General features: G+C 41.5%; 1 protein-coding gene and 1 long non-coding RNA gene across 4 annotated transcripts in view; both read left to right on the forward strand.

The window, feature by feature from the left end:
* Positions 1 to 24,936, forward strand: part of LOC132020874 (uncharacterized) — a 78,308-nt gene that overhangs the window by 22,552 nt on the left and 30,820 nt on the right. For all 3 annotated transcript variants that reach the window (XR_009405125.1, XR_009405124.1, XR_009405126.1), the window contains exons 2-5: positions 1,799 to 1,868; positions 4,369 to 4,482; positions 8,645 to 8,773; positions 20,987 to 21,139. This is a non-coding gene — a long non-coding RNA (uncharacterized LOC132020874). The remainder of the gene's footprint in view (positions 1 to 1,798; positions 1,869 to 4,368; positions 4,483 to 8,644; positions 8,774 to 20,986; positions 21,140 to 24,936) is intronic.
* On the forward strand, positions 13,941 to 14,664 carry LOC132020873 (large ribosomal subunit protein uL1-like). The gene is given in 1 exon segment (XM_059404993.1): positions 13,941 to 14,664. A coding segment is annotated over 1 exon segment (654 nt). The 5' UTR covers positions 13,941 to 13,969; the 3' UTR covers positions 14,624 to 14,664.

Genomic DNA, 24,936 nt, shown 5'->3' on the forward strand with positions numbered 1-24,936 from the left:
ATGCTCAGGGAAGCAGGGAGATAAGCAAAAGACCACGTGGGGATTGTTTTGGGAGCGAGGCACAGGCCTGTGAACAACTGTGATGACGTCAAAATGACTAAGTGAGAAAGAACCCATCTTGGGGTCTGTGTGATAATTCTGCCCACCCCCACACCCCATAAAAGAAAAAAAGAAAAAAAAAAAAGGAAGAGTGGAGCTCAAAGCACATCAGAAAAAAGATGAGCTGATGTTTGTTGGAAGAAAATTGCAGAAAATTCCTTCTATTCCTACCTGAATTCCACAACCAGAACCACAACATATGATTAAAATAACAGAGTGAAGAGGTCTGCAGACCCCCCCCAGAGACCCAGACTTAAAATGTATGCAGGAGTCAGAAGCCCTTCAGAAAAGGGCTGCAGACATTTTGTGAAGTTGGGATTATTGTTTAAAACCACTAGATGGGAGGGGCGCCTGGGTGGCTCAGTTGGTAACTCTTGATTTCAGCTCAGGTCATGATCACAGGGTCATGGAGTCGAGCCCCATGTTGGGCTCCCTGTTGAGCGGGAAGTCTCCGTGAGGATCCTCTCTCTCTCTCTCTCTCCTCTGCCCCTCCCCCAGCTCATGCTGTCTCTCTAAAACAAATAAATAAATGTTTTTTTTTTCTTTTTTTTAATGATAGACGGGAAAGGGTGTAGGCATGTTGGATAGCCAGAGGGGAATATTGAAGTGAACACCCTTGACACACACTCCCCTTCCATCTTTCCTGACAGAATTCCCACAGGGTTTAGGTGTGCACCCCTCTTCACATAGTCATGCCCTTCAGAACTGACCCCACCCCTGGGCTCTGTATCTGACCAGGCCTAGTTCCTGAGCAATTAGGATTGCCCCCTGACTGTTGTTGGTCAGGGAGATCATATGACACAAGTTGATGCCATTGGACCTAAAGAACAAATTGATATTCCCCAGGAGAGGGATGTAAGAAGAGACTATGCAGTGCTGATTGACAGAGGAAGCCATCTTGTGATGCCCAGGAGAACAGGCTTGCAGATGAGGTCCCCAAAGACAGCTGAGGAGAGACGGAAAGCACCTGGTGTCCTCATGACGCTCTTGAGCCTGTCCGGCCCCTGAGGCTTCTGTTGTTTAGTTGCTCATGCCAACTCAACTCACAGTTTCCCAACCCAAATACTTCCCCCCTTCCCTTTCTTTTCTAGACACTGTTGGCATTTCTTTCACATTTAGTGTTTATTCCTTTTGTAATCAGGAAAAAAAAAGATGTTTATATTTTGATGAGTTAATACAGAAGGATGCTTAAAGACATTACAACTATTTTAAATGTATTATTAAATTAAAAGGCATGTTACAAAGTTTTTGAATGACATAACAATTTTATTTTCAAAGGTATACATAATGCCCTGCATGCACAGGAAAAAAAAAAAAAAGAAAGGAAAAAACACGGAAGGAAGTCATGCCAAAATAACAGAAGGACTATGTGTGCTTTTTCTCTTCTTTCTTTTGGTCAGGCTTTTTCCTCCCCTCTATGATGAACATAAAATGACTTACATAGAGATTGAAAAGATAAATAAAAATTGAGTTACTTTGATTTGGCCAATAAATACTTCCATTTTTCCCCCCTGCCAGATTTGAGTTCCTAGTGTTTTGCAACTATTAAAATGAAAGGCGGCACCGCCTCTTCCCGCCAACCCCTGGGTTACGCACAGCAGATGCCGCCTTCTTGTTGGATTGGACAGAGCTGGCCTCCCCGCAACCCCATGACTCTTCCCACCGGAACCCTGACAGCATTTCCTCTCTGTTCTCACAGGGGTGAACTCAACATTGACCGTTTGAAGATCTTGGCTGATCCTGGTTTGCCCCTGAGGGGTTTACTTCAGGTACATAACGACTCCAGTGCCTGGTCTTATTACAATGTTGTACTTTAAGGATCAGCAATCCAAACAGAAGATGGCTTTCTGTGTCCGGCAAGTAAATGCTCAATTCCCAATTGCAACGAGAGTTCTGTCTTCAGCATCTTCTTCCATCCATCTTCATTATTCCTCTTCATTGTTTTTCTTATTCTCATTTTTATCATATACTATACAGCAAGTTCTTTGTATACATTAAATGGTTTAGTTCTCATAAAACTTGTAACAGGTTGGCATTATTAAAACTATTTTATGGATAAGTCTTGAGGCAGAATATCTCAACTTTGGTACAATTGGCACTTAGGGTGTGATAATTCTTATTTTAGGAGGTGGTCCTGTTTTGCAGCATTCCTGGCCTCAACCCAACTGATGCCAGGAACACCACACTCTCCTCCCACTGAGCTGAGACAACCAAAAATGCCTCTAGACATTGCCAAATATTTCTGGCTTTGGCCAGTGGACAGCTCCTGCAGGTGACTGGAGGGAAGGAGAATGACGTCAGGGGATTTATTTCCTAACTCCTCTGATGGGCTGTATCCTTTGAACACAGGTCACGGTTCTCCTCCTGGAAATGTCACTACCTAACTTTCTCTTTCTTGTTTCCACATGATCTCCTAAGTAGTTCTCCTGAACCCTACCTGTAACTTTCCAAATGGTCCCTTAGTTAAAATTTCCTCAAATTATCCTCACTGGTACTCTCTGTTTCCCATCTGCTACAAGGCAGCAATTTTAAAAGACAAATGGTTAAATTACCTGAATATATTCATGCTGTAAAATATTTGAACCATCCCCACAAACTGAACACATCTACCTTAACCTTCAATCTCCCAATTATAGTCCCTGCCTCAGAGTTAACCATTTGATACATGTGCGTTTACATAAATAAAACCATACGGTGCATATCATTCCATATCTTGCTTTTCAAATTTCTGTTTTGAGGATTTTTCCACTTCAGAACAATATAAAATCTGACATGTTTTGAAAACTTGCTGCTCAGTAATGTGAAGATGCAGTTGTTTATTTAACCACTACCCTGTTGACTGACATTAAGGGTATTTCCAATTTTCCACTATTATAAACAACACAACTCTGAAAATCCTTTCACATTCTTTCCAGTGTACTATGTGGGCAATTATTTTTCTAAGGCAGATGCTGAGAAATAAAACGCTGGGCTGAAGGTTAAGTGCATTTTTTTTGTTTCATTTTGTTTATATATCAAAGTGCCTCCCCTAAAGGCCAGACCTTTCCTGTTTGTAGATTTGCATGTCTGTATGACAGAATGCCCTAGAAGACTAGACTCTAAGGCAGTATTTTTTAAAACGGGGATTTTATTTAAAAGTTGCAAGACTTCTGTCTTTAGGACCTGACATATATATTTTTTTAAGATCTTATTTATTTATTTGTCAGAAAGAGAGAGTGCCAGCAGAGGGAACAGCAGGCAGAGGGAGAGGCAGGCTTCCTGCTGAGCAAGGAGCCTGATGTGGGATTTGATCCTAGGACCCTGGGATCGTGATCTGAGCCAAAGGCAGACGCACAGCTGACTGAGCCACCCAGGCTTCCCGACAAAATTTTTTTAAAGATTTTACTTATTTATTTGAGAAAGAGAGTGAATGAGAGAGAGAGAGAGAGAGAGCGTGGGGGAGGGGTAAGGTCAGAGGGAGAAGCAGACTCCCCACTGAGCAGGGAACCCAATGAGGGACATGATCTGGGACTCTAGAATCATGACCTAAGCTGAAGGCAGACACATAACTAACTGAGCCACCCAGGCACCCAGGACTTGATATTCTAACTTTCGGGTTCTCTGTGTCATTATAAAGTGGGTGTGAACCTCAGGCCACAACTCAGACATGCAAGACTTGTACCATATTCACAACCACAGCATTTCCGTATCAAGTCCCTGCTCTGCCTGGCTCCTGAAATGAAGTCTCAGAGGATGTCTGTCCATTCCATGTGTTACCTCAGTAGTGTGGGGTGCCCTCTCATTTCCCAGAATAGGTTGCTTGGTTGTGGTGGGAGCCTGAGGGCCCTAGGGGGAATGGCTTGAGGGCAGGTTGTGTACTATCTCGCTGTCTTTAGTCTTGGCCCTTGTTGGGGCGCTCCATCCCACCTGACCCTTGTGTCTCTACCCCATGGCCTTGCCAGGCCTGGCTCTTTTTCAGCTACCCCTGACCTCTTCAGGGCAGAGAAAATAAGTAGCCTTGTTTCCTCGCCATGTCTGACCCCTGGGAGCTTTCTCATAATCAAAGAAGAACCGGAGCTCTCTTTCAGATTCCCTAAGCAAATCGATAATTTCTGGAAACCCTCACCTCCACTCGGTCCTGGGCTAGGTATGGGGATAGGGAGGGTGACCCACATGTAGGGTGAATCTATGACTGAGCTAGTTTGCCTCGATAGTCCTGGTTTGTGTCTGTGATCCCAGCATAATTCAATAGTTTCCCATTATCTGTGACTTTGCTTTCCCTGGTTTCAGTTACTCATGGTCCACCGTGGCCCAGAAAAAAATGATCCTTCTCCTGACCCATCATCAGAAAGTCAATGGCGGCCTAACGCTGTGTCACATCTCGTCATCAAAAGAAGAAGAAAGGTAAGTACAGTACAATAAGATTTTTTGAGAGAGAGGCACACACAGAGACCTCATTCACTTAACTTTTATTATACTGTGTTGTTATAATTGTTCTATTTTATTATTAGCTATTGTTGATCTCTTATTGCAACTACTTTCTAAATTAAACTTTATCGTGGGTATGTATGTGTAGTAGGAATAAGCATAGTATACATAAGTTTTGGTGCTATCAGCAGTCTCAGCTATCCGCTGAGGGTCTTGGAATGTGTCCCCGTGGATAGGGGGAGCTAGTGGATTAATAGCATTCCCTTTCACTTTCAAAAGTGAGCCAGTTGGGATGCTAAACTTTATGCTCTCCCTACCCACACAGAATCTAATTTACCTGTTTCCTTTCTAACTCTCCTCTCTTCCAACCAACCAAAGCTGTATCTCATTTTGGCTTACAAGACCTGACTTTTGCCATCACCTCATATTCTTTCCAGTCTAGTGTTTCTGGCCTAAAATTAATGCTGCAACTCCTTCAAGGCCAGGCTTTTGACACTGAAAAATCCAGATGTTTGAGCCTCCAAAAAGCATTTCCTCTAGCTTCTCTGATGTAACAACTCTTCCCTGGGATGTACAATGGTTGCCTCATGGTCTCCTTTGACTGGTAAAGGGCCATCGAGTAAAAAATAAAGTAGCTGTAATGAAAAAAAAATTGGATAGGATTCCAAAAATTCACCGTACCACAAACCCCCTCCCTCCTGTAATTCCCTCTGAACTTACAAAGAAAGTTGGCCTCTTCTAGAGGTGTTCTCTGCTCCCACGCTTCCTAAGAAGTGGGAACTGGATCCAAGTTGAATGCGTGGGGAGGTCAGTTCCACTGTAGGCACCTGGGTGAAGCACTGGCCTGGGACCCAGGCCCAAAAGTTAGACACAACCCTAGAGAGAGAGAGACTTTGAGTTAACTGGAACGAAGTTTCTGCTACCCAGGGGAAGGGGTATACAAAATAGAAACTAAACAGACTTACAGAAAAATAAAGCAAGTTAGGAGTGCCTGGGTGGCTCAGTGGGTTAAGCCTCTGCCTTCGGCTCAGGTCCTAATCTCAGGGTCCTGGGATTGAGCCCCTCATCAGACTCTCTGCCTGTCAGGGAGCCTGCTTCCTCTCTCTCTCTCTCTGCCTGCCTCTCTGCCTGCTTGTGATCTCTCTCTATCAAATAAATAAATAAAATCTTAAATAAAAGAAAAAGAAAAAGAGAGCAAGATACTGTTTCTGCCTCTGTGAGTTGTGACCTAAGACTTACCTCTGCCGCATGTAGGGATTCATATGGGCTTTGTAATATTCATAATTTTTACGAATATTGCATAAGATTTATCACATAATATTTTATTTTGTAATATTTTATTTTATTTTGCATTTTAAAAAATTTTATTTTTTGTATTTATTTTATGCATTTATGTAAAAATAAATTGTATTTATTTTTTGTATTTTATTTTATAATATTTATTACATAATATTTATTCATATGCACTTTGTAATAGTCATAATAATACAAGAGTAAAATTTATTGACTACTCTAACATGCTTTGTTCTAAGGACTTCACATGTTACTATGCCATAGATAATATTATTTGTCCCATTTTATGGAAAAAAATAGAGTCACAGAGAGATTAAACTATTGCCCAAGGTCATAGTATACAGTGGCCCTACAGACTGATGACAAACCATAGAATGGAATCTGGGGCAGGTCACTCCGGGACATGAGAAAACTGCTGTGTAGAGCTGAGGCAAGCTTCTCAGAAATCGCTGTGGTTCTAGAAGTATCAGTGGGCCAATTTGAGAAAAAAAAAAAAAAAAGCATCTGAGTTTATGCAGAACAGCCAGCAAAGGAAGAAATGTAAGGGTAAGAAAAAGAGAATTCAGGGTGCCTAGGGTGGCTCAGTCAGTTAAGCGACTGCCTTTGGCTCAGACCATGATCCTGGGGTGCTGGAATTTAGCCCCGTATCGGGCTCCCTGCTCTGCGAGGAGCCTGCGTCTCCCTCTCCCTCTGCCCGCTGCTCCCTTGCTCGTGCTTTCCCGTTCTCCGTTAAAAAAAAAAAAAAAGAAAGAAAAGAAAAAAGAAAAAATCTTCAAAAAAAGGAGAATTTAAAATTCTTGAAAGACCTTTTCCTGCTTTGTAGTTTGGACTAGCTTTGTAGCTTGTGGTTCCTGGCTCCACATCATGGCTTGGGGTACCCCAGCTCTGACCACCCAGGGTGAGAGCCCACTGCTGCAGGCCCTGAGGGTCCTGAAGCCTCTGCAGACCAGCCCCGGCTTTGGAGGAGGATCCCACTTTCCAGTGCCAGAGGGAAAAAGCCTCCCCCATCCTAAAAAGGATACCATTTCTGTTCTTTTTTGCCTCTGAGACAACCTTTCAAAGTTTCCCGAAGAACAAATGCCTTCCTGCTTCTCCTGAATCTGTCCGTGGGAAATGGAGTATTGAACAGTGGACTGTTAGATAGAAGCTCAGAGTGGTGTGGGACTTGGGCAAGCTGGAAGAGACCCTGAAAATAGCAAGAGTCTAGGCTCACCCTACTCCCCTTCCCTGGCTGAGGCCCAGAGGGGAGTGAGGCGGGAAGGAAGGCTTGGTGGGGCAGGCGGGCTCTCTTTTTTTTTTTTTTTAATTTTTTATTTTTTATAAACATATATTTTTATGATTTACAGGTCTGTGAATCACCAGGTTTACACACTTCACAGCACTCACCAAAGCACATACCCTCCCCAATGTCCATAATCCCACCCCCTTCTCTCAAACCCCCTCCCCCCAGCAACCCTCAGTTTGTTTTGTGAGATTAAGAGTCACTTATGGTTTGTCTCCCTCCCAATCCCATCTTCTTTCATTTATTCTTCTCCTACCCACTTAAGCCCCCATGTTGCATCACCACTTCCTCATATCAGGGAGATCATATGATAGTTGTCTTTCTCTGCTTGATTTATTTCACTAAGCGTGATACGCTCTAGTTCCATCCATGTTGTCGCAAATGGCAAGATTTCATTTCTTTTGATGGCTGCATAGTATTCCATTGTGTATATATACCACATCTTCTTGATCCATTCATCTGTTGATGGACATCTAGGTTCTTTCCATAGTTTGGTTATTGTGGACATTGCTGCTATAAACATTCGGGTGCATGTGCCTGAACAGACATTTCTGCAAAGAAGACATCCAGATGGCCAACAGACACATGAAAAAGTGCTCCATATCACTCGGCATCAGGGAAATACAAATCAAAACCACAATGAGATATCACCTCACACCAGTCAGAATGGCTAAAATCAACAAGTCAGGAAATGACAGATGCTGGCGAGGATGCGGAGAAAGGGGAGCCCTCCTACACTGTTGGTGGGAATGCAAGCTGGTGCAGCCACTCTGGAAAACAGCATGGAGGTTCCTCAAAATGTTGAAAATAGAACTGCCCTATGACCCAGCAATTGCGCTATTGGGTATTTACCCTAAAGATACAAACGTAGTGATCCAAAGGGGCACGTGCACCCGAATGTTTATAGCAGCAATGTCCACAATAGCCAAACTATGGAAAGAACCTAGATGTCCATCAACAGATGAATGGATCAAGAAGATGTGGTATATATACACAATGGAATCCCTCGCTCTCTTAAAGGAAAGGCAACCGCTCAGCTCCACCTGGCAAAGGGGCTAGCAGTGACCCCCAGGTAAGCACTGGAAAGTGGGATCCTCCTCCAAAGCAGGGGCTGGTCAGCGAAGGCTTCAGGAACCTCAGGGCCTGCAGCAGTGGGCTCTCTCCCTGGGTGGTCAGGTGCGGGGCCCTGTGGCCAGTGGGAGCAGCAGGGCCACCGAACATTTCCCTATTTCCCTCTGTGTCTCCTAGCAGGGAGCATGCACCCAAGAGGGTGCTGTCCTAGCACCTGGGACTCTCAGAGGGAGCCGAGTTCAGGTTTCTCTTCCTATGATCTTGCAAGTCTTCTCTGACCCCCATTCCCAGAGGTGAAATGCTGTCCTAGGTCGGGGTGGAGGGCGGTAGACCTGTTGAGAAATCGTGATGTGAATTAGCTAAGATCTCACTTTTGCCACCCTGGAGGATGAGGAGCTATCTCAGACAAAAATCAGTGTTGTAAAAAATAAATGTACATGTCTTGTGCACCTGAGTTTATGATCTGCGTAATTGGTACCCACTCTATTTTAGGACGTTTGCTGGAAAAGGCCCTTTCTTACTACAACAGGGGTACCTGTTACTGTCCAAGAATGTGGGGCGTCACCATTAACTGGAAGGCACATGAGAAGTGTAGCTTCGGAGTGTGCATTGCACATCCAGGTGAGTGGCTTTTATTGATTTGGGGTGTGACCAGTGGGAGAGTCTTGGCTTTACACAAATGAACACAATGTGAATTCCTAAGGAAAAAGGTGTTTATTAAAGTTTTGGTTGTTGGGGCGCATGGGTGGCTCATTCGTTAAGTGTCTGCCTTTAGCAGGTCATGATCCCAGGGTTCTGGGATCGAGTCCTGCATTAGGCTCTCTGCTCAGCAGGAGGCCTGCTTCTTCCTCTCACCTTGCTTGTGTTCCTTCTCTCCATGTGTCTTCTCTCTTTCAAATAAATAAATAAAATCTTTAAAAGAGAGAGAGAGAGAGAGACTGCATTCACATAACTTTTATGACAGTATATTGTTATAATTGTTCTATTTTTATTATTAATTGTTAATCTCTTACAGTGCCTAATTTATAAATTATACCTTATCATAGGTATGTATGTGTAGATAAAACTCAGAGTCTACACATGGTTTGGTACTCTCTGCAATTTGAGGCCCCGCCGCATGTTTTGGAACGTCTCCCCCATTGATAATGGGAGACTGTGGTAAAATCTGATCCGGTTTAATGTTTACCGAGCTGGCTAACAGAATATTCCAGCCCGTCCTCTTTTGGAGGCTGTGTCTCTGGGTGAAAATGTGTCTCTCTGGATGCCTAAACCCCCCAAACAGAAACTTGAGTAAAGGAGGCGAATGGTTTTGGTCATGTCGGTAGGTAGGATCTTGAGAAGTCGCCTTCACCACCAAGACCACCTTCCGTGTCCTGGCCAGGTGCATCCCGGCTGGGGAGAAGCGGGAGCACTTGTGAGACCATATGCTGCCTCTCGGCAAGGTGTTTCTCCAACTGGCACAGGAACTGGCTGCCAATAGGCCATTCCCGCTCTACCGAGCCTCCTGCTTCTGGTGTTCCGGTACAGAACAGGATCAGGGAATCTCATGGGCATTTGCCCATGGCTTACTTTTTCCCTATAACGTGAGTTCCTTGCTCAGAAGTTGTAGTGTCGTGTGAGGCCATGACGACTCTCAGCCGTCCAGCAAGTCTAGAGAGAGCGTCCTGGCAGCCGCATGACGACAGCCAGGGAGACCAAATCCAAATCCAGAATAAGCGCCGGTTCCAAAGAGAACAACCAAGCTGTCTCCCCAGGATGCCTCACTGCACTCAGCGGCACCGCCGGGAGCTCAGTTCAACAGGCCCAAATCCTTGGAGTCCTCTGTCTCACTCGCCTTTCCTTCACACTCAATCACCAACCCGCCAGCAGGTCCTACTCTTTCTCCTTTTCCTTTATTTAATTTTTTAAAAGATGTATTTATTTATTTTAGAGAGAGGGCGAGAGTGGTGGGGGACAGGGAGGGGGTGGAAGAGAGGGCAAAGGAGGAGACTCCTCAGGCGGACTCCTTACGGGGCAGGGAGCCTGACATGGGGGTCCGTCCCACGACCCGTGCGTCTGTGCCCTGAGCCAAAACTGAGAGTTAGAAGCTCAACTGACTGAGCCACCCAGGCACCCCTGTTTCTCCTTTTTAAATGGACCCCAAATCTGATTTTTTTTTTAACTGCCTCCACCCTTATCACCAAAATCCAAGCCACTGTCATCTGACCTGGCCCACTGCAGTGTCCTCCCAGCTGGTCAGCCCGCTTCCACTTTGCCTTGGCTACAAACCATTCTCTGCACAGCAGGGATTTAAAAATGTTTTTGAAGGATGATAAAATGCACATAACATAAACAGGCACTGTCTTAACCATCTCTAGGTGTGCCTTTCAGCCGTGTTAAGTACGTTCACATCTTTGCGCAATCAAGCACCACACTTAGATCTTGCAGAGCTGAAAGTTTATACCCATTAACAGCAGCCCCTTTCCCCTTCCCCCAACTCCCTGGCAACCACCCTTCTGCTTTCTCTCTCTGTGAGTCTGATGACTCTGTGTACCTCATGTAAGTGGAATCACATGGTATTTGTCCTTTCTTGACTGGCTTATTTCACTTAGCCTAATGTTGCCAAAGTTCGTCCATGTCGTGGCATGTGACAGAATTTCCTTCCTTTTTTAGGGCCGAAAAATATTCCATTGTAGATATATGCCACCTTTTGTTTAGCCACAGTGATTTTTCTTTGTTTGTTTGTTTATTTAGACTCAGACTTCCGGTTTATTTAGACTCAGACTTCCGGCTGGGTGGAGAGCTAGATGCGAGCATGGATCCCAGGACCCTGGGATCAAGACCCCTGCTGAAGTCAGATGCCCAACCGGCGGAGCCACCCAGGTGCCCCTAGCCAGAGTTATTTTGAAAAACATACATTAAACACATATATGTAGAACATATATCTATTTGTTCAGTTTGTTCAACAAATAAGTGGCATGGGAAGTAGACAAAGCCAATTTTAAAGGGTGGATGTTGTTTGCATACTGATTTGAATAAAACAACTATGAAAGATATTTATGAGACAATGGGGATATTTGAAAAAGAAACAGAATTTTACAAGGGAAGTTTTTTTTTTTTTTAAGATTTTATTTATTTATTTGACAGAGAGATCACAAGTAGGCTGAGAGTCAGGCAGAGAGAGAGGGGGAAACAGGCTCTCTGCTGAGCAGAGAGCCCAATGTGGAGCTTGATCCCAGGACGCTGAGATCATGACCTGAGCCAAAGGAAGAGGCTTAATCCACTGAGCCACCCAGGCACCCCAACTAAGGAAGAATTTTTAAAAATTATTATTTTGTGTGTGTGATAAGGGTATTGTGGCTCCCTTTTAAAAAACACATCTTCTGGAGATATTAATAAAGTATCAATAAATAAGATGCTTTACTATAGAATGTAAATACTACAGAAAAAATGTGTGTGTATAGTAGAAAAATAGGTAAAAAGAGATAGGCAAATTGTTAATCATTGTTGAAGTTAAATGATAAATAAAGGGAGGCTTATTGTATTTTTCTACTTTTTTTTTTAAAAAAGATCTTTTATTTATTCATTTGAGAGAGAGACAGTGAGAGATAGCATGAGAGGCGAGAAGGTCAGAGGGAGAAGCAGACTCCCCATGGAGCTGGGAGCCTGATGCGGGACTTGATCTCGGGACTCCAAGACCGTGACCTGAGCTGAAGGCAGTTGCCTAACCAACTGAGCCACCCAGGCGCTCATATTTTTCTACTTTTGTATATATTTGAAAATGCCCATTAAAATGTTCTTAAATTCACCTACTATTATTGTATTGCTGTCTAGTTATATATTAACAAACCTAAAGAGGGAAATTGACACCAGTAAAATAATAGTAGGAGACTTTAATACCCCACTCACACCAATGGATAGATCATCCAGACAGAAAATCTAATAAGAAAACATTGATTTTAGAAGACATGTTAGACTAGATTGACCTAACAGGTATTTATAGAACATTCTATCCAAAAGTACTGGAATACATATTCCCAAGTGCACACAAAACATTCCTCAAGATGGATTGTACTTAGGCTAGAAAACAAATCTTAATACATTTAAGAAAATTGAAATCATATCAAGCATCTTCTTTGAACACAATCGTATGTAACTAGAAATTAATTATAAGAAAAAAACTAAAAATTTCAGAAATCTTGTGGAGATTAAACATGTTATTGAGCAACCAATGGGTCAAAGAAGAAGAAATCAAGAGAAACCAAAAAATACCGTGAGACAAATGAAAATAGAAATGCAACGATATCAAATGTATGGGACACACACAAAAAAAGCCGAGAAGTTCACAGTGATAAATGCCTACATGAATACACAAGAAAAATCTCAAAGAAACAAAACTTTACCCCTCAAAAAACTAAGAAAAGGAGAACAAATGAAGCCCAAAGTTAGTAGAAGGACGGAAATAACAAAAAGCAGAGTGGTAATAGATGAGAAAAAACTATGAAGAAAATAGAAAAGATCAATGAAGTTAAGAGCAGTTGGTTATTTGGGAAAAGATAAAATTGACAAAGCTTTAGTTAGCCTCACCAAGAAAAGAGAGAACACAAAAAAAATCTGGAATCAGGGGTGCATGGGTGGCTCAGTGCGTTAAAGCCTCTGCCTTCGGCTCAGGTCATGATCCCAGGGTCCTGGGATCGAGCCCCATGTCGGGCTCTCTGCTCTGCTGGGAGCCTGCTTCATCCTCTCTCTCTGCCCGCCTCTCTGTCTGCTTGTAATCTCTGTCTGTCAAATAAATAAATAAAATCTTTAAAAAAAAATCTGGAATCAAAGACTAGATATTTCTGCTGTTATCACAGAAATACAAAGGATCATAATAGATTATTATGAATAATTATATGCCAATGAATTTAACAATCTGGAAGAAATGGATAAACTTCTAGAAACATGCAAGCTATCAAGACTGAATCATGAAGAAATAGAAAGTCTGAACAGACTGATTATCTGTAAGGAGATTGAATCAGTAATCAATCACCTCCAAACAAACAAAAGTCCAGGACCAGACAACTTCACTGTGAATTTTACAAAACATTCAAAGATTTAATACCAATCCTTTTCAAACTATTCCTCCCCCGCCCCAATAATAGAAGAGGAAGGAACATTTCCAAACTTACTTTATGTGGTCAACTAAGGCATTTACACAAGGATGCCATAAGAAAAGAAAATTAAAGGCCAATATCCCTGATGAACATAGATGTAAAAATCCTCAATAAAATATTAATAGACCAAATACAGCAATACATTAAGATCATTAACCATGATCAATGGGATTTATTCCAGTGATGCAAAATGGTTCAACATCCACAAATCAGTTGATCACCACATTAACAAAATAAAGAATAAAAAAAAACCCACATGACCATCTCAATAGATGCAGAAAAAAATTTGACAAAATTCCATTTATGATAAAAACTTTAAACAAAGTGAGTGTAGAGGGAAATTACCTCAATAAAATAAAGGCCATATATAACAAGTCTGTCATACTCAGTGGTAAAAAGCTGAAACATCCTAATTCAAACACAGATGCCCATTCTCAACACTTTTATTCAACAGAGCTTTGGAAGTCCTAGCCATAGCAATTAGGTAAGAAAATGAAATAAAAGCTATTCAAATTAGAAAGGAGGAAGTAAAACTTGCACTATTTGCAGATGAAATATTATATCACCCTAAGGATTCCACCAAAAAACTTTTAGAATAAAGAAATTTGGTATATTTTCAGGATACAAAATCAATATAAAAAAATCACATGTCCTCTTTTCCGGTTACTGCGGCGCGAGAATCATGAGCAGCAAAGTGTCCCGCGACACCCTGTACGAGGCGGTGCGGGAAGTCCTGCACGGGAACCAGCGCAAGCGCCGGAAGTTTTTGGAGACGGTGGAGCTGCAGATCAGCCTGAAGAACTACGACCCTCAGAAGGACAAACGCTTCTCGGGCACCGTCAGGCTTAAGTCCACTCCCCGCCCCAAGTTCTCCATGTGTGTTTTGGGGGACCAGTAGCACTGTGATGAGGCCAAGGCAGTGGATATTCCCCACATGGACATTGAGGCACTGAAGAAACTCAACAAGAATAAGAAGTTAGTCAAGAAGCTGGCCAAGAAGTATGATGCCTTTTTGGCTTCAGAATCTCTGATCAAGCAGATCCCACGAATCCTGGGCCCAGGCCTGAATAAGGCTGGCAAGTTTCCTTCCTTGCTGACCCACAATGAGAACATGGTGGCCAAAGTGGATGAAGTGAAGTCTACCATCAAATTCCAGATGAAGAAGGTGCTGTGTCTAGCAGTGGCTGTTGGCCACGTGAAGATGACAGATGATGAGCTCGTGTACAACATCCACTTAGCAGTCAATTTCCTGGTGTCCTTGCTCAAGAAGAATTGGCAGAACGTCCGGGCTTTGTACATCAAGAGCACCATGGGCAAGCCCCAGCGCCTGTACTAAGGCACAGTTCAATAAATCCTAGTGCTACTGTTAAAAAAAAAAAAAAAATCACATGTACTTCTATACATGAATAAAAAACTATCAAAATGATAAATTAAAATAATCACATTTACAATTGCATCAAAAAATAAAATCCCTAGAATTTTAAATTTAACCAAGGAGGTGAAAGACCCATACAGTGAAAACTATAAAACATTGATGAAAGAAATGGAAGAAGACACAAATACATGGAAAGATTCATGCTCACGGACTGGAAGACTTAATATTGTTAAAATGTCCACACTACAGATGCCGTGCAATCCCTATCAAAATTCCAATGGCATTTTTCACAGAAATGGGATAAACAATCTTTAGATTTGTATGAAACTGCAATCTTAAAATCTGTATGAATCTTGAGAAAAAAGACCAAAGCTGGAGGCATCAGTCTCCCTAATTTCAAACTATCCTGCAAAGCTATAGTGTTCAAAATGGTATGGTATCAGCATTAAAACCAATGCATAGATCAGTGGAGAAGAACAGAGAGCCCAGAAATAAATCAGGCACATAAGGTCAATTAACTTATGACAAAGGAGCCAAGAATATACAAGGAAAAAGGATGATCTTTTCAATAAAAAGTGTTGGGAAAACTGGACAGTCACATGCAAAAGAATGACACTGGACGGCTATCTTATGCCATACACAAAAACTAACTCAAATGGATTAAAGACTTGACTGCAAGGCCTGAAACCATAAAACTCCTGGAAGAAATTATAGGCAGCAGTTCTTTGACATTGGGCTTGGCAATGATTTTTTGGACCTGACTTCAAAAGCAAAGGAAACAAAAGCAAAAATAAATGCGCAGGACTACATCACATAAAAAGCTTCTGCACAGCAAAGGAAATCATCAAAAAAGTGAAAAGGCACCCTACCAAGTAGGAGAAAATATTTGCAATTCATAATCTGATAAACGGTTAACACTCAAAATATATAAAGAATTTATACAACCCCATAGCAAAAGAAAAACAATCCATTTAAAAAATAGGCAGAGAATCTGAATAGAAATTTTTCCAAAGATGACACATATATGACCAACAAGTACATGAAAAGGAACTTGACACCAGTAATCATCAGGGAAATGCAAGTCTAAAACACAATGAGGGGCACCTAGGTGGCTCAGTTGGTAGAGCACGTGACTTTTAATTTGGGGGTTATGAATTCAAGCCTCATGTTGGGTGTAGAGATTACTCAAAAACACAATGAGATATCACTTCGTACATGTTAGAATGGCTGTTATCAAGAAGAGAAGAAATAACTATTGGTGAGAAGATGGGGAAGATGGAACCCTCATGCGCTGTTGATGGGAATGTAAATTGGTGCAGCCATTGTGGAAGACAGTATAGCGCTTCCTTGAAAAATGAAAACTAGAACTACCATATGATCGAGCAGCTCCACTTCTGAGTATTTATCCAAGGAAATAAAGACATCAACTCAAAAAGATTATTGCAACATTATTTACAATAGCCAAGACATATAATCAATCTGCATCCATTGAGGATGAATAGATCAAGAAAGGATTGTTTATATATAATTATGAGATAAGAAAAAGTTATATATACGTAAAATATTCTATAGTGTTTGTGTATACACACAGAAATGCACACACACACAAAGCAATATTTTTCAGCCATAAAAAAGACTAAACTCGGGGCACCTGGGTGGCTCAGTGGGTTAAAGCCTCTGCCTTCAGCTCAGGTCATGATCCCAGGGTCCTGGGATCGAGCCCAGCATCGGGCTCTCTGCTTGGCAGGGAGCCTGCTTCCTCCTCTCTCTCTGCCTGCCTCTCTGTTTACTTGTAATCTCTGTCTGTCAGATAAATAAATAAAAATCTTAAAAAAAAAAAAAAAAGACTGAACTCTTGCCATTTGTGACAACATGGTTGGATCATGAGAACGTTATGCTAAGTGAGATAAGTCAGACAAAGAAAGACAAATACTATATGATCTTGGTTGTTTGTGGAGTCTACAAAAAAGAAAAAAGGGGAAAAAAACTGAACTGAAAGATACAGAGAACAGACTGGCAGTGACCGGAGGCAAGGGATGGGAGTGGTGATCAACATGGGTGAAGGGGATCCGAAGGTATAAACTTCCAGCGATAAAATAAATAAGCCCTGGAAATGTAATATGCAGTGTGAAGACCATAGTTAATGATATTGTGTATTTGAATGTTGCTGAAGGAGTAGATCTTAAAAGTTCTCATCACAAGAAAAAAATTTGTAACTAAATGAGGTGATGGATTTTAAACTAGACTTATTACGGTGATCATTTCACACTATATACAAATAATGAATCATTTTGTTGTGTGTTGAAAATAATATTGTTATATGTCAATTATATTTCAGTAGCAAAGTAATTGCAAAATTCTTAGTTCATGCTAAAAAAAAAGTATGTGCTAATTACATAAGCAGGTATAAAGAATTTAGTCATGAGAAATCAAGGAATTCAGAAAGCAGCTATGGGAATTCAGATATTAAAGAGATTATTTTCAGCTCTAGTAGTCAAGGACACTTGGATGAGGCAATATTACTTGAGCTGGGGTCTGAGGCAAAGGTAGAATGTTAACAGGAAAGGGGATGTAGTGGGTTTATCTATTTACAAGCTAATAATAAATATACAAGATATTTTATCTCATAATATATAAGAAAAATACATGTACATGAGTCATCGGGAGGATCTTATTAAAATGCTGATTCTGATACAGTAGGCAATGAATATGACATTTCTAACAAACTCCTGGGTGATGCTGATGCTGCTGGTTCAGGGAGCAAGGGATGAGGCATGTCAGATGGATGGGACAGCATGAGCAAAGGCCCAGAGGTAGGAGAGTTTAATACGAGCTACACTGGAGCCAGAAACAAGAAGAGTCCAGTTGAACAGTTTCATCTGTATACGAGGAAGCTGTGGGAAATAAACCTACAATGGCAGATCAGTTCTGAGCTTTAGAATGTTCTAAGTATCAAGTTTCAAACTGTGGACTTTATACTAGTAATAGGGGAACACTGAAAACTTTTGAGTTGGGGAATAACATGATCAGAAGGGATGTTAGTAAAATTAATCTGGCTATGGTATGCAGGAGCCAAGGAGACCAGAGAGCTAATTGCAGCAATCCAAGTGAGAAGTATTAAGGGCTTAGGTTGGAGAAATGCCAGCAAGACTAGGGAGGAAAAAATTATTTTTAGGTAGTAAACGGATGCTCAAGAACTGTAAATCCAATAAATAAATGAATCAGTAATAAAGTAAAAAACCGACAAAGGAAGGCTGAACCAGCCGTGGAGGGTGATATATGATAGTAGTGTTGATATTTGGGAGAATATTAATGGCATTAATCTTAGAGCCCAGGAAGGTGCTCTTTTCCTGGGGAAAATATAATAGCAGTACCCACTGGATATTCAGATAGGCCATTTCTAGCTTTGAGTGCTTTTTTGCTCTGTCTTATTTAATCCTTACCCCAGTCCTGTGAGGAGATACCATTTATATGTCCTATTTTAAGAATAAAAAAGCTGAGGAACAGAGCAAGTAAGTAACTTGCTCAAGGTCACACGGCAAGGAAGGGGTGGAGCCAACACCGGAAGTAGGCATTTTGGGTCCAGAATACAACTCTGAATTTTTGCCCTTCTCCTCATACCCATTAGATGTATTTGGGGATGTCTCCATCACCCATTTCTCTTGCGGGTCAAGAGCCACAGGGCTTCTCCAGGACCTGACCATAGCTAGCTGTCTAGGGGAGGAGACCTGACAGGACGGGTCATCCACGGGCTGGCCTAAAACCTAAAATCTGGTGACCTGGTGGGAAAGGTGAATTGGCATGCTCTCCTTCCTCTCTTGGAAATTTAGAAAAGGGAAGCAGATTGGTTTTGGAAGCTAAAATATGGGATGGCAATCTCTGGTCCCTGCCCTGCCAGCGACTCTCCTTGTGTTCCTGGGATCTGAGGCCTCTCCTTGTCTCTGTTTTCCGGGCATAATTTAATCTCTGTCCTTTGTACCCGAATGATCCTGACTTCAGCTCAGTAATTCATCTCCTTCTAAGAATTTACCCAGATCCATTGAAAAGCAAATAAAATACTCTAGCTTCCCTCTGTCATCTTAAAAATAGGTTTAAAAAAAGGGCACCTGGGTGGCTCAGTCAGAAAAGCACAAGACTCTAGATATCTAGGTTGTGAGTTCAGGCCCCACATTGGGGGTAGAAATTACTACAAGAAGATAAATAAACTTTTAAAAAGATAGGTAAAAATATATCAGGGTAATATGCATCTACAACATTCAGAAGTGAAAGCCTCGTAGTCAAACCTGAGCCTACACTAGCCAGAGGGGGTGTTTGGGAGAAAAATATGTTTCTGGCAGAAATTGCAAAAGGTCCTCAATCTACAGGATTCTTTCTCTTTTTTAAAAACACATTTTTTTGATGAGGTACAATTGACTTATATATGATATTAGTTTCAGGTGTACAACATAGAGAATTGACATTTGTATATATTGTGAAATGATCACTACAATAAGTCTAATTAAGGTCTACCATCGTATGTAATTACCATGTTTTTTTCATGTGATGAAAACTTTTAAAAGGTACTCTCTTAGCAACTTTCAGATATGCGATGCAGTATTATTAACTTTAGTAACCGTATTGTACATTATATCTCCAGGACTTATTTTATAGCTAGAAGTTTGTATGTTTTGTCCCCTTTCACCCATTTCTCTTTCAGACTCTTTCTCCTTCAAAAGAGCTGTAAAGCACCATTCTTGCTGTTGTAACAGGAGAGGGGACAGAGACATGGACAAAATGTCTTCCAGTGAAGGGGAGATGTAGATAACTAGAAGTGAGACAGGCCTTTCTAGGCAATTGGTATTTTACAGAATATCCTGGAAAAGAGCTCTCCTCAACTTTGTACCACTGAGAGTGGAGATAGGTAAGGGCACCTGGCTGGCTTAGCTGGAGGGGCATGCAACTCCTGATCATGGGGTTGGGTGTTTGAGCCCCATGTTGGAAGTAGAGATTATGTAAATAAATAAATAAACTAAAAAAAAAAAAAAAAAGGTAGTGGAGTGGAGATAGGTAAAGTCAAAGCAGAATGCTGGATGAAAGCGTGATCTGGTCTTAACATCAATCACCCTCAGTGATTATCCAGGCTGATTCTACTGATCTGGGTAGACACCTTTCCATGTCACAGCTGTGCATGCTTCTTTCTTAAAATGGCCTGCCTGATGGAGCCGGCTGACAGTCCCAGACACAGGAAGACACTTCTTCAGGCAAGGGTGCATAAATATCTATACCCATTAGAACCCTTAAGAAATTATGGAAGATGGGGTGCCTGGGTAGCTCAGTGGGTTAAGCCTCTGCCTTCAGCTCAGGTCAGGGACTAAGGGTCCTGGGATCAAGCCCCACAACGGGGAGCCTGCTTCCCCCTCTCTCTCTGCCTGCCTCTCTGCCTGCTTGTGATCTCTCTCTGTCAGATAAATAAATAAAATCTTAAAAAAAAAAAAAGAAATTATAGAAGAACCTATGCAGAAGAGTATAAGGAAAGCTTCCAAGATTGGAGAAACACCAATGGAGACACTGAATTGAGGTAGACTGCTGTCAAAAAACAAAATTTATGAGTGCTCAGTACTTAAAATCTGAGCTTTGAGCAAATTGCCAAGAGAAAGAGAAAAGCTGCCTGTAATTAGCTGTTACGACCTTGCACATACTGTTTATTCAGACTGGAAAATCCTTTGCCCCTGTGAACTTCTGGAAAACCTTGGCTTAGTTTTCAAGCTTAATTCCAACGTCACATCCTCTGAAAGACATTTCCTGATCTTCCCAGACACCTGTGCTTCCTTCGTTGTGCTCCCATTCCTTCCTCGTGCATTCTTTCAGTTTACCAATGAGGTTTTGGACCTCCCAGAATCAGACACTGTATAATATTTATCTTTGTGCCAGTTGGTGGGCATTTCGAGTATTTTGGCCAAATAAATGAAAACAACCTTATTGAAAGATGTCCCATTCCAGGGGACTTGTCTAAATGAGACAAGAATCCAGAAGACACCACTCCAGGCCATCTGAGCATTGACAGCAAGGTCAATAAAGCTTTGATGATGACAAAAGAAAGACATGGGTTGAAAAGCCTGTTGCCTTGGGACCCCAATAGCAAATAAGATGGAAAACATTTTTTGGGAGAAAAAGGCCCATGACTTCTTAATTGAACAAAGGGATTCAACCCTGTTGCAAAGATCAATGAGGGTAAGGGTTAGAGAAACACGGAGGTAAGAAAGCCAATAAATTAGAGTCTTGACAATTAGGTTTTGAGAAAGAAATGGACCAGGATTGGCTACATTTTTTTTTTTTTTTTTTTAGGGAATTACATGTTCAAACACACCAAGAATCTCACCTAGAAGGAGCCTACTACTTTAAAACATCTTTTGACTGGCCAAATTTGCAAAGGCAATGAGTGATGGGTGTGATTGCTACAGCCTCTGAAGAGGATGTTCTCCCTGACGCCCAGTCCAGGTGAGAACAAGGGACATGGATGTTCCTCCCATTTAGCAGACCTGGGTCTAATCAGGGAACCTCTCCCACTGCTAAGACAGGTGTTTTCACAAGGATTGCCCACTAAATATCATCACTGCCGTGAGTCATTAATCGATAGCTGTCTGTTATTCTTCACATTTCCAAATGGGAGCTTTCACTGTGGTTGACATATCTCTGTTCCACCATTTTATGTTGAATGTATATAGGTGAGATAATTTGTAGCTTAGTTCATAGCTCTCCAGGCCACAAAGAGCCCCATCCAAAACTGAAAAAGAAAACTGTAAATCAGAGCAAAGTTCTGGAGTATGAGCTGCATGTAGGGGCTTTCTGCTAACACCCTTGGGGAGATAGGTGGGTGTGTTCTATGGTGTAGGAAAAAGACTGCGAATGAGTATTTGGTGCCAAGAGTAGAATGTGGCAGATACCGATTCATTTCTCTTCTTTCTGGGCACAAGTTGGACCACATTTCCTAGCCTGCCTGACAGTGAGCTATAACCATGTCATGACTTCTGGCCAGCGTGTTGTGGTGGTAGACTCATGAGGATCTGCTCCTCCATGCATATTCCCTCTCGTTGTTTGGATATCAGTGCTCAAGATGACTAAAATAAAGCTCCTCCCCACCATTTACCTCCCAACAAGGACCATACATTTGAACTCCTAAGCAAATGAGAAAGAACCTTATATTGTATCAAACCACTCAAATTTGGGGGTTTGTTATAGCAGCTAGCAACCCTTAGCTAATTCATAACTTTCTGCTTTTTATTACCTGAGTCATTGCTAGCCAGAACTGATCTCTTGCCTGCAGCATTCTTGGGGTTCTTTGAGTTATAATGAGAGAAAAGACTCTTGAAGAGCAGAAAAATTCTTTAACTGATGAGATGGGGTTTCAGAGAAATTTAATTAGACAATTAAGAGTTACTTGACTTCATCTTGTACCTGAGGCTGGTGAAATAGTTCAGAGGTGAATTAACTTGACTCATATCATCAAGATTATGGTGCTCAGACAAAGTTTGTTTCTTTTCTTTTCTTTTTTTTTTTTTAAAGATTTTATTTATTTATTTGACAGAGAGAGATCACAGGTAGATAGAGAGGCTGGCAGAGAGAGAGAGAGAGGGAAACAGGCTCCCTGCCGAGCAGCCGAGCAGAGAGCCCGATGTGGGACTCGATCCCAGGACCCTGAGATCACGACCTGAGCCGAAGGCAGCAGCTTAACCCACTGAGCCACCCAGGCACCCCAAAGTTTGTTTCTTTATGGATGATGTTCACACCATAAAAATGAAACATTTAGTTTTATTTTGCCATTTTTTCCATTATAAATTATTTTAACATTAGAGGAAAGTACTGAACATAAGAAAATGTTCAAAACAAATTAAGTGGAAAAGGCTACTAATAAAATAGTATGCTCAACATAATTCCAATTTTTTTTCTTTTTAAGATTTTATTTATTTATTTGAGAGAGAGAGGGAGAGAGATCACAAGTAGGCAGAGAGGCTGGCAGAGAGAGGGGGAAAGCAGGCTCCCTGCCGAACAGAGAGCTTGACATGGGACCCTGAGACCATAACCTGAGCTGAAGGCAGAGGCTTAAACCACCAAGCCACAATCCCAATTTCTAAAAGTAAGTCAAAATACTATGAGTATATTTACAGACACATTGACCTAGAGAGATAACACCAAAGTGTTGAGTGGTCATTTGTAGGTAGTAGTGTTAAGTGCAATTTTTGTATTTATCTTTATTCTATTTGATAATTTTTCTTTCTTTCTTTCTTTTTTTAAAGATTTTATTTATTTATTTGACAGAGAGAGATCCCAAGTAGGCAGAGAGGCAGGCAGAGAGAGAAGAGGAAGCAGGCTCCCTGCTGAGCAGAAAGCCCGATGTGGGGCTCGATCCCAGGACCCTGGGATCACGACCCGAGCCACGGGCAGAGGCCTTAACCCACTGAGCCACCCAGGCATCCCTCTATTTGATAATTTTCAATTTGATATCTTCTCAGTGAACATTCATCATGTCCATTAACAACAAGAAAGGTAATAGTTATTTTTAAGGAAAAGACAAAGCAAAAAATATGGTCTTGGAATTGAAAAAATCCAATCTCTTTAGCCACCATTATTGTGAGTTTTTTGTCAAGCTCATATCCCAGCAGAGACATAGGGATCCACCAGTCCATCAATAATGGTAAAACTACAAGCCACAGTCTCCTGTCTGTGATTGATTGGTCATAAGGATTTCATTTAGAACTTGAGAAATTTAGATTTCCCTGAGAGTTTTGTATTTTAAAGAACTAGTAATTATTGCTTTCCAAGAAACACGTCTCTACACTTCTGTTACATTTAGGAGACCTACTGCCCTTTTCCTGGTCTTAAATGCTGAACGCGGACATATATGGCCATGTGAGTGTTACCGTGTTGTCAGCATCAGAGCCCTGCTTTCCTTCTGCTTATATTATCACATCCTGGTTTAAGAATGTGTTAGTGGGTCTTCCCTTCCTGAGATCAACAGAGTTCCACCAGCAGGTTAAAAATCATTCACATTCCAAGGGAAAGGAAGATTGATCAAAACAAGAGTTTCTGGAACATTAAGTACTGTGCAGGGAAACGAAATTTCAACACCCCCTCCCTCTGCCTTGAGCCACTATTGCCACCTCCACTCTTTTTTTAATGTTCTTGTTTTAGAATCCATCCTGTAACATAAATCTTCCTTTATGGGAAAAGAATGAAGCTGTAGTCCTTGTACTAAGAAAGCCCTCAAGTTTGGAAAACTTCTCAGCTTTCTGTTTAGACCCTAAACATGATCTTAGAAAAAGGCATGGGATTAGATTAACATTTGCCTGTTGGACTTCATTGCTCTGTAAATTCTAAGAATTAACTATGGAGAGATCCAGACAGCAAGTGATACAAACATGAGAAATATAAATGCATTTTTGTGAGGAAGTGTGGCTTATTGGAATGGGTGTAGACTTCGGAGCCTGACAGACACAGGGTCAAACCTCAGCTCTGTCATTTGCAAGTGGCACGACCTGAGGCTAACATTGAGCTTCTCAGAACTTTTTCTTTCCCCGGGAAAATGAGGGTCACAGGATCTATCTTGATGAGTTGTTAGGAAAATTAAGTGACAAATGTATGAAAAACACCTTACTCAGTGCCTGAAACTCAGTAGATGCCCATTAGTGTTGGGACTCTTTCCCACACTCCAGGAGTTGTTGTTCGATTGTTTGGGGAGAAGCTAAGACAAAATAAAACCAGATAGGAGGAATGTGTTGGGTGAAAACAAAGGCTGAAAAGCAAGGGATAAATTTTAAAAATGTGTGAGAAGAACAATTTTACTTCAGAGCACATCACATAAGGCACACAGGAGTGCTATTGAGAAGGCTGCCCGACAAAAAGGCAGATTAGACTTTCACCTGGCAGAGCTATCCCACTCTGAAAGTGACCTCTTCCATAGCCGCACACGGGCCAGGACTGGTCAGCTTACCAGAGCCACCATCTTTCATGCTGCAGCAAAGAGAGTTTTCAAAATGGCGACTTTCAACATCACCATGGCCTCATTAATGGGGGAAAAAAGGGAAAAAAAAGACTGTTTATGAATGTAGAATATTCATTTCCTGTTTACATTAATTAAGGAATTCCAATACTACTGGGGAATCAAGTTGCAAGGGTTGCATAGTTCACCCAATCAGATCGGCATTATGGTAATTACATTTGCCAGCACTTAAATGCGGATCCACCTCCAACTAACTGTCTGGTTTGGAATCAGCAGTTGATATAAAATTTGTTGATTC

This window comes from Mustela nigripes, chromosome 6, assembly GCF_022355385.1.
Source record: "Mustela nigripes isolate SB6536 chromosome 6, MUSNIG.SB6536, whole genome shotgun sequence".
Classification (NCBI taxonomy): Eukaryota; Metazoa; Chordata; class Mammalia; order Carnivora; family Mustelidae; genus Mustela; species Mustela nigripes.